Source organism: Drosophila suzukii, chromosome Y, assembly GCF_043229965.1.
Source record: "Drosophila suzukii chromosome Y, CBGP_Dsuzu_IsoJpt1.0, whole genome shotgun sequence".
NCBI lineage: Eukaryota > Metazoa > Arthropoda > Insecta > Diptera > Drosophilidae > Drosophila > Drosophila suzukii.
In genome coordinates, this window is record NC_092085.1 from 3,224,655 (window position 1) to 3,235,413 (window position 10,759).

General features: G+C 50.2%; 1 protein-coding gene across 1 annotated transcript; it reads left to right on the forward strand.

Annotated features, from left to right (window-relative positions):
* Nucleotides 1-7,890: 7,890 nt before the first annotated feature.
* On the forward strand, nucleotides 7,891-8,301 carry LOC139353695 (uncharacterized). Its single transcript, XM_070998023.1, has one exon. It carries the CDS (start codon nucleotides 7,891-7,893, stop codon nucleotides 8,299-8,301), a length of 411 nt encoding a protein of 136 aa, XP_070854124.1.
* Nucleotides 8,302-10,759: the final 2,458 nt, after the last annotated feature.

The window sequence follows — 10,759 nt, forward strand, 5'->3', positions numbered from 1 at the left end:
CAATAGCTTGGCTTATAGTGCATATTGGCACAACCTCTGTGAGGGGAGCAGTTAAGAAAATTGTGGGGACACGATTTTTCAAATGCATTTTTGAAACATTAATAGACCTCGGATGTGTCTCAAACCTACCTAGATTGATAGATCTTTTTTTTCTTAACAATCTAGCATTTTAGATTTTTCGATTTGGTCCCCAAAAAGCGAGAAAATTTAAAAATAAAAAGAGCCCCCATGTTCCAAATTCCACCGTTCCACTTTCGTTGCTAACAGGCCGACGCTAATTTGACGGACATAATTTGAAGGACATAAATTCAAGTATTTTCAATTATGGCTTTTTCCACGCGGTCACACTGTCCAGGCCAGCGAGAAATCGTATGCACCCGTGACATCAACCATCAAAATATATATGCAAATTTTAATTAATTCATACAACTCTCACAGAGGTTGTGCCAACTTGCACGGTATCGCATTCGAAGGGGCATCATTATAGCTAATTTCTGAGTTAATTACAGGCAATTCAAACCCACAGTTTTCGAGAAATTCAAGTATTTTCAATTATGGCTTTTGCCACGCGGTCACACTGTCCAGACCAGCGAGAAAGCAAATTCAGCCAAGACATTTACCACGAAAAGGTATTTATCGATATATCGCCAAGTGCCAAGCTACGACCTACAACACTTAATTTAGCCAATCGAATACTTTTGGCCGCCAAGTATTGAAAAATATATATTTTATGTTTCAAATTTTCATTGTGATATGTATGCACCCCCTAATTGGTATTTATTTCCCTATTATTTTAATGTATAATTCATCGAAATCGAGCCAGTGGTTTGGTAGAATTTAACATTTTATTGATTTAAGAAAAATATAAAAATTACCTATTTGCTATTGTGGAGTTGCCATACTGCCGAACAGAATCCCCGTTACTTTGAATTAGAAGCTCGTGCAGAGAAGTAAAGTGAAAAGAAAATAAAAGCTGAAATTTATAATAAAACTTAAAACATAGATACATCATGTGTAATTTATTCGTATTAAAACTATTTTGCTGCTCGCTAATGCGATTAGTGTGAGTGCTGGCAGCGCGGTTGCCAAACGATTTAAAAATCGCTTAACAGACAACACATCCGCGGCCCAGCTTCATCGCGCCCAACATCCCAGCTTCCACAAAGTGCATATCGATTTCCTTCTGTGTCGACATGTTGATGTCCCAGTGCCACAGAGAGTCTGCTGCATCATTTCTAAGTCTCCTCCGGCTTTTGTTTGAGTTTCGATTCGTGACTTCTCCATCCTGGTTGAAAGTAAATCCGCTCGACACAAAAGGAGCGCGCAGAAGCACACGGAGCATAGCTGGTACAGCGAGGAGCACTCTTCAACTTCCTCCCTCCCCGGCATCGCTATCTTCGTTATCCTTATCATTATCCGGCATAAGCGCGGAAACATCGTCCACCCCGAGTAAACAATGTTGGCGCCTGGAAACACTCAAGTGCAATATTTGGCAACAATAACTTAATGTCTACATAAGGTTTTTTCGGATCGTGACTGCAACTCCAGTGGCGGCTTATCAATGAAGACTTGGATATTTTTGAGAAAAAATTTTTTTATTGGACGGAAGAGGCGAGCCCCAAGTGGTATGCATAGCCGAGGACATCGGGCAGGTGCTGAAATCCCATTCTCCCCCAACTAACATTCCGGGGATATGGCGACAAATCCGCTCTTAATTAATTAACATTTGACTTTGTGTACCGCATGTGAGCTAATTAGAGGTCGCGACCCCCCGCATGGCGACCCCAATTAGTCGCCCCATTCGATTAAACCCGAGTGCGCTTCGGCTGCATTCCGGAATGGTGTCATACCTGCCATAAAGCATGTCTGCCAGCCGTCAAAGGCGCCGTGTCAACACGACCATTGCACTTCTGCTCCGGCGGGACCAAGATGACATTGCATCACCACCATCGATTCCAGTGGGTCAACAGCCGTCCCGGTGACGGGGTTGCCATCCCCCCGACCCAGGGCTTAGTTCGGTGCGTGTGATTAAACAATTGCATGGCCGGGAAGCCCTATTTGCCTTTCGGAAAAGAAATTCCTGGAACGGCCCTTATTAAATTGCTCAACCTAAAAGTTTTGAATTTCTCACACGGACACCCTACAACAATTTGGCACTCAAGTGGCGGCAATGTGCCAAGTGGGGGTATTATTTCAAGTGCAGTGGCGTTCATGACTGGGACCCCGGGTGGAGCGGACGCGTCCGCAAAACATTACTCAAATCGCCCCTAATGGTGGTGTATTTATATTTCGGGGCACGGAGGCCAACTGACCGACTCATGGACGCGCAACAATTCCATTTACAAATTATAGCTTCGGTGTTTTATAACATATAACCTCCTAAGCTTGGAAATAATTTTTATTTATTTATTTACATTCTGGTTTTGGGACAATTGCAAATTGCCACCAACCACTTAATTTAGCTATAGCTACTGGGCCTTAAGCTATTTACATATTTTCTGCAAAAGTTTATTTATATATAGTTATTAACAAAATTTAGATATTGTTATATAAGCGTATGGCCTTGATGAAATCATTGGCGCTGGCGATATTGGTGGATTTTGGGGATAGGGCATCAGGTGACTTTATGGAGAGGAAAAAGTGCAGCACGTTGTTTCGCGTACCGCAGTGCTCGCACTGGGGTGGGGGTTGTTTATTGAGAACATGCTCATGGGTGTATCTTGAGTGTCCAAAACGTAGTCTTAAGAATTTTGTGAGATCTCTGCGGTTGATGTTGTCTTCGGATGGGATGGTGTAATCTTTAATTGATCATTTCTTTTCGTTGACATATTTGTAGTGGTCAGATGCGTTTTGGCAGATTGATTCCATTTGTTTTTTGAAAGTATTTTTAATGAATAACTGTGTGTCTGTGAAGTTATAGTTGCATTCCATAACCTGTGGGCTTCTTTTGTTGTGAGCTTCTTTTGCTGCTAGGTCTGATGTGTCGTTACCTGGAATCCACAGTAATATAATCTTTGGTTGGTGGCGGTTGAGGATGTCTCGAATACGAACGGTATAGAAAGATTGGTTATTGGTGTTGGTAACTAAAGTTACAGCCCTTCAGTTAAAAAAAAAAGTTTCACTTGTGAATCACCTTGTGAATCCCGTTGGACATGTCCTCTTGCACAAGTGAAGAACAAGTCCGCATTTCACAAGTGAAAATTCAAATGAAAACTTTTCGAAGTCCCACGGGATTTCACTTTTTCCTTTTTTTTTCGGCCAAAGAGCTAGTGGGATGGCTCTGAGGGCGCCGAGCTGAAGGCTACCGAACGGGTCGCAGGTTGCGGATAGCGAGCGCCCTGGTTCTCCAGGGTAGCTACGAATAAGCGTGGAAGTTGGACACGGCCCGGCTACCACCAAGCCCCCAACACGAAGCGCAAATAAGTAGCCCCGGACAGTCAGCGGGTATCTGCGCCGTAGCAGTACCGACGTCGCGCAACACTCCACTCCAGAGCGCCACATATACTTGGTTCTGCTCACAGCTTCCACAAGCCGCACACGCGCGGTTTTTCCGGCACAAACAAACAACATCGATCAGCTGATCGCAGTGCTGGACAGCGCCGTCTCTAACAGCGAGATTAACAGCGAGCTTAACAGCGGGCTTAACAGCGAGCTTAACAGCGAGCTTAACAGCGAGCTTTCCCCGCTGAGCTATACAGCTGCTAAGCGGCGAGCTCCTACGAAGTCGGTTGCCCGGGAATTTCAAATAAAATAAAACCACCTTCGCCACTGCCTATAGGGGTGGATGCGCAAAAAGCCAAGTTACCGGCCAACTTCCAACCCCACCGCGATAGCGGCGCCAGCGCAAACGGGGCTCTGGGGACCGAGTCGGAGCGGTATAGCTCCCATCAGGCAGCAACCGGGGGAAATCCCGGCTCACCGAGGGACCTCCGGCTAGTGCAGGCGATGGATAGGGAGAAATCGTCCGGACATGACGAGACCCAGGCTCTTGCAGTTGCCAGGGCAGAAGAAGAGCTGCTAAAGAAGTTTCAGATGATGAAACAGAAGGTGCAGCGGTCGCCAACGGGGATGGAGCAGGCTCCCGATGCCCACCCAGTGTCAGCGCCTCCCAAAGTGACCGGGCCTGTGTTCAACTTCGGCAGCAACGAGGATGAACAAACCACCCCGAAGAGAAGTCGGGAACCAACCAGCCCTGAAGAGGCGAGCGATGGAGCCCACAAGAGGCAGCGGGTGCAGAAAAGCGCCGCAGCTCTCACCGATGAGCTGGGCAAGATGCTCGATGAGATGATCGCGAAGTTCACGGACACAAAAAGCAACAACAAGAAGGTAGTCCGCCATGTCACACAGGCCACGATCGACTCATTGCATGCAATGAAGAAGCTGCAAAGCGAGATCAGTGCGACGCTGGATGAACCCCGAGCCAGGGGTCAGACCGCCAGCGCAACCCAGCAGACAACACCATCGCTCGTTGCCCCACGACAAGAAGGCATAGAGCGAACGCATACTGGCGCGGGGAACCCAGGCAGGGACCCGCCAAGAAACCCGCCCTGGCAGCAGGTGATACGTAAAACCAAAAAGCCCCACGAGACTGCAGCGAGTATTGGGGAAGGCAAAGACCACGTGAGCCGCACCGAGAAGCGCAGGAATCAGCGCTCTGACGCTATCCTAATCAAATGCAGCGAAGGAACGTACGCAGACATGCTCAAGCTGGTCAAAACCGAGCCTACCCTTCAGGGGCTCAAGGATGGGGTGCAAGGAATACGCAGGACAGCCAATGGGAGTCTGCTACTCAAGATGCAGAAACCCTCAGACCCAGCCACGCAGAAACTGCATACTGCCATCAAGTCGGCCTTCAGCGGCAAAGCCGAAGTGGCTATGCTGGAAGACACGGTGCAAGTGGAAATCCGCGACCTAGACCTAATGACCACCTGCGAGGAGGTTCTACAGGCAGTCTACGCTGAGGAGGAGTGCGACATCCCGGCGGGCGCTGCACCTAGGATGCGGAAGGCGTATGGCGGAACCCAAACGGCGACGGTCCACCTCAGACCTGAGCATGCGCAGCGGATCCTCGACAAGGGGAAAATCAGGGTTGGATGGGTAGTCTGCCGCATAAGATAGAAAGTGGAGCCTAGGCGATGCTACAAATGCATGGGATTAGGCCACATGTCAGCCAGATGTCCAGCGTCAGAGGCAACAGCCAAAAACACGCAGCAATCCTGCTTCAGATGCGGCAAGGATGGCCACAAGTATAAAACTTGTACCCAGGGCAAACCAAAATGCATCATCTGCACAAAAAGCGGAAAATCTGGAGGAGAGGCCGAACACTCGACCCTCAGCAGTGCGTGCCCTGAATACCGGAGAGCCATGCACGATAAATTGAATGGTTAAGGTCCTACAGCTGAACCTTAACCACTGCAGAGCGGCGCAGGACTTGCTAGCACAGACGGTCATCGAGCAGCAGGCTGAGGTGGCAATACTCAGCGAGCCCTACAAGGACAAGCACGAAGGCGTATGGCAACGCAGTTCGGACGGCAGAGCAGCAATATGGAGATGCGGGCAGCCCCCTGGACACCTATCGCAAAGGGCTTCCAGGACACCAGAGCGAAGATCAAAGGCATCACATTCTACAGCTGCTACATAGCCCCGAGCGCACACATTAGCGAATTCAGAACAATAATGCAGGAGATCGCTGATGACGCACGCGGTAGGTCCCCTATCCTCATCGCAGGTGACTTCAACGCATGGTCCACAACATGGGGCAGCGCTAGTACGACGCAGCGGGGAACCATCCTCCTTGAGGCAGTGGCTTCGTTAAACGTATGCCTACTCAATGAAGGTAATAGACCAACCTTCAGCAAGTCAGGTCGGGAGTCAATCATCGACCTGACCTTCGCTAGCCCTGAACTGGCACGCAACTGTGTATGGAGGGTGTCAGACATATACACCCACAGAGACCACGCCCTGATCATCACCCAGACAAGCCCCAGACTGACCGCCCCAAGCAGCCGCCAAACGACATACAAAGCGCATACCCTGAACACAGTGTCCCTCCTAGCACACATGGAAGGCGTCTGCGTTACAGGAGACGCTAACACATGCGCGAGGAACATAGCCGAGAGAGTGAAGGAGGCGTGCGACGCATCTATGGAAAAGGCCACGAAAGGTGGTAACGGGCGAAGACCAGTACCATGGTGGAATGACGAAATAGGGAGCGCGAGGAGAGACTGCCTAGCGGCCCGGCGCAGGTGTCAGAGAAGCAGAGGACGCGGAAGCCAGGAGCTAAGGGAAACAACCTACAGAGCTAAGAGAAAGGTGCTGAAGAACGCGATTAAAGCTAGCAAGGCCAGATGCTTCCAGGAGCTGTGCGAAGCGGCGGATGCAGAGCCATTCGGGTCAGCATACAGGATGGTCATGGGTAAGCTCAACAGACAGCCGACCCCTACCGGCCACGTACAGCTTGGCCAAATAGTGTCCACCCTGTTCCCCACCCAGCCGCCCCTTACCTGGCAAGCTACCGGGGAAGGCGATACTGTTCTCACCAGCGAAGCCGAAGTCCTGGCTGCGCTAACGAAAACCAAAGTCGAAAAAGCCCCTGGCCCCGACGGCATTCCCAATGCTGCACTGCACACATTGGTGGCAAACCTCCCTGGTATATTCACGGAGATGTACAACATGTTTCTCACACAACGAACCTTCCCCATAGGTTGGAAGCGACAAAGGTTGGTGCTTATCCCAAAACCGGGCAAGTTGAACGACGACGCATCCTCGTACAGACCCCTATGTATGCTGAATACAACGGGGAAAATATTCGAGCGCATAATCTGCACCCACCTCGAAAAAGAACTCGACCAACTCAGAGCTTTATCGGACCACCAGTTTGGCTTCCGGAGAAAAAGAAGCACTATTGACGCGATCCAAACGGTCACCCAACTGGCTGCTAACGCAATCGAAGGAGAAAGGTGGCTAGGTGGCTCAAAAGAGTACTGCCTCGTCTGCACCCTGGACGTCAAGAATGCCTTCAACTCTGCCAACTGGAACCTTGTCCTGCAGGCACTTCAGCGCTTGGGAATCTCGAACTACCTGATCGAGCTCGTAGCGGACTACTTCAAGGACAGAGTGCTCACATATTCCTCTGATGCCGGAGAGCACGAGTACCTGGTGACAGGAGGAGTACATCAAGGCTCAGTCCTGGGCCCGATACTGTGGAACGTCATGTACGACGGGATCCTAAGGCAGGTACTACCCGAAGGATGCACAGTTGTGGGATTTGCGGACGACATAGCGCTGGTAACGGTAGCGAAAACCCTCGATGAGATCACGGATAGATGCAGCCTCTCGATAGACACCCTTATGTGCTGGCTCACAGACAACGGGTTAGCAGTCGCCGAGCACAAAACGGAGGCAGTGCTCATAAGCAGCAGGAAGACTGTGGAGAAGGCCACAATACGAGTCGGATCAACTCTAATAGAAACAAGCGCCTCAATCAAGTATCTTGGAGTACTGATCGACCACAGGTTATCGTTTAAGACGCACCTATCGTATGCCGCAGCCAAAGCATCCAGATCGACTGCAGCCATCTCAAGGATGATGGCCAATACTCGAGGACCAAAGCAGCACAGCAGAAGGATTATAGCGACAGTGGTGACATCTATCATAATGTACGCCGCGCCCATATGGGCCGAGGCTATGAAGACCGCGTCATACAGCCGCCAGTGCAAAGCTGTCTACAGACGCTGCGCACTGCGCATCACAAGCAGCTTCTGCACGGTATCTGAGGAAGCCGCGCTAGTGGTAGCCGGTACTATACCGATAGACCTGCTGGCGGCAGAATGAAGAACTGGGAGCAGAGGAAGCAGGACCCAACGCGGTAACACGATCGAGGGATGGCAAATGAGGTGGAACAATGCGACCACAGGGCGGTGGACGCACAGGCTAATTCCCAGTCTAATACCCTGGCTGCAGAGACGACACGGACAGGTAGACTTCTACCTCACGCAGATGCTCTCCGGGCACGGATGCTTTAAGGAATACCTGCATAGGTTTAAGCACGAGCCAAACCCCTACTGCGACCACTGCGGCACAGGAAGCATCGAAGACGCGGAGCACGCGCTATTCATCTGCCCCCTATACGATAGGAACCGAGCCGAAGCTGAAACGACAACCGTATGTAACCTGACAGCGGACAACGTGATCAGCTGCATGCTGGAAGATCAAAGCAAGTGGGACGCGATAGCCAACATGGCCGCTGGCATCCTGAAGGATCTTAGGCGTCGAGAACGGAGTCGACGCATGGAGTTATAAGGACGAGCGGCAACCTGACCGCCATCCGTCCCGCGAAGTATAGCTTTGCGGCAGTCCCGCGGGATCGGAACTTTTTCTACCTCTTCTCTTCTTCTACCACTTATATTCTTGTATATTTAAGCTTATTTAATAAAAAAAAAAAAAAAAAAAAAAAAAACACGCTCTGTACCTACCTCTTCCCTACCCACACAACTCATCTCACCCCGGGCTGGACTAAGGTGTCACTCGTACCGTGCCGAGAGTCATTCTGGCTGGGAGCCCGAGTCATCAAACAACTCAGTCTCAAACGGTGAGCTCAGGCAAGTGGCGACCGCCTGTTCTAATTCAGCCTTACCCGGGTACGGCGGATCTCTGCCCGGGTGGACCTGTCCTTTCTCCGCAGCTCGTGGGAATTAACATGAAGAATTTAACAAATATAAAACTAAAAGACTGCACAAGACAAGAGCCCGACACTCTTATAAAGTCGGAAGTCGTAACCAACGACGAAAGAAAGAGCAAGATCACGGCTCTGACTACCCCAGTCCAAGTGACGTCCACCCCAGCCAAGGCCAGCGAACAACGCAAGCCTCCCACCAGCGTATGTGTGGCTAACAAGCCACTCCAACCTGAGGGTAGCGCTAAGGCCGGTCTCGTGGTGAGTACCAGGGCAAAGGAGTTTAAAAGGGTACCACCTAACCAGGCAGGACCTCTTGAAAGAAGGAAGGCTTCTAGGATCCTCAAACGGCTGGCCACCAATCCGATACGGGAGGATCAGACATCGAAATTGGATTACCTGAAAATCCAAGAGGACATAGCCTGGGCAAAGGCAATTATCCCAGACTTCGACATCGCTATGACCACCACCCACAGCAACAAGCGAGAGAGGTCGATGGAGTCAGCTCAACCAGCGAGCAAGAAGGCTAAGGTAACCAACCGCGGCACATGGTCGAGATCCTTTGCGGAAGTGGTAAAGGATCGGAAGATCATTGGTGTCATCGACCAGAGCGTTGAAGGCGGAAGGATCCCAAGAAACCAATGGGGTCTGGTTAGACGGGCCCTTGCATCAGTGGCCTTGAAAGTGCTGGACGAAAACCCAGGCCCGCCACCCGATTGCACAGATGCAGGGTGGTACCAGGGCAATGTAATGTAGAACAGTCAAAACAAAGAACAAACCCCCATTGTGGAACCCAACCCTAGCGAACCTTAAAAGAGAGTGTAGAACTTACTTCAATAAAGCTAAATACAACAATAGCGAATCCTCCTGGAATTTATATCATACAAAACTAAGCCTATACAAAAAGGAAATTAGAATATCAAAACGAAGAGCCTGGGCTAACTTCTGCAGTGGTATAGAATCTACTGCGGAGGCATCCAGACTCAGAAAAATTCTAGCTAAAGCTCCAGCGACCATTGGCTATCTTAAAACCAATGCTGACAGCTGGACGGAAAACATTCAGGAAACCCTTGAACTACTATTAGACACCCACTTCCCTAAGAACACCCATGTAGTGGAGGACCTCCACATAGAGGAGAATTTAGACGACCAGAGTATTGACAACATTTCAAACCCTGGCCGCATTCAGTGGGCTGTCAACTCTTTTAAGCCCTTCAAATCACCTGGCCCAGATGGGTTCTTCCCGGCCCAGTTACAACGGACACTAGATATGTCCCTTCCCTGGCTGACAGCCATCTTCCACGGCTGCCTTGCTCTAAACCATATTCCAACAAGGTGGCTGGACGTTAAGGTAATTTTTATACCGAAAGCCGGCAAGCCCTCCCACACCAACCCAAAGGACTTCCGCCCAATCAGTCTCTCTTCCTTCTTGTTGAAGACCCTGGAAAGGCTAATCGACACCCATATCAGACTAACCATCGACCATAGCCTACTCTCTGACGCACAGCATGCGTACCGTAAGGGTAGGTCAACCGATACCGCCCTCCACTCTCTAGTGTACAGTACAGAACGAGGCTTCCGCTTGTAGCGTTTCTAGACATAGAAGGCGCCTTTAACAACGTCACCCCAACGGCGATTACTTGTGCTCTGACTGAACTGGGCATTGAGTGGCCAATAGTGGGACTCATACACACCATGCTAACCAGCAGGGTAGTGCACTCCACTATGGGACCGGCCCACTCGACCAGGAACGTCAGTAGAGGAACCCCACAAGGGGGCGTACTCTCACCTCTTCTATGGGTTTTAGTGGTCAACAAACTGCTTTCACTCCTAGAAGAGGCGGGCACAAAAGTGGTAGCCTACGCGGATGACGTGGTTATCCTACTGCAGGGTAAATTCCCGCAAACCCTTTGCAATCTAATGGAGACAGCCCTATCCATTCTCTCCCGGGGGACAGCTGGCTGTGGACTGTGAGTTAACCCGGAAAAAACCGAACTAGTTCTCTTTACAAGGATGTACAAGGTACCAATTCTAGTTCCCCCAAAACTACACCAAACGCGCCTAACCTTTAGCAACCAAGCAAAG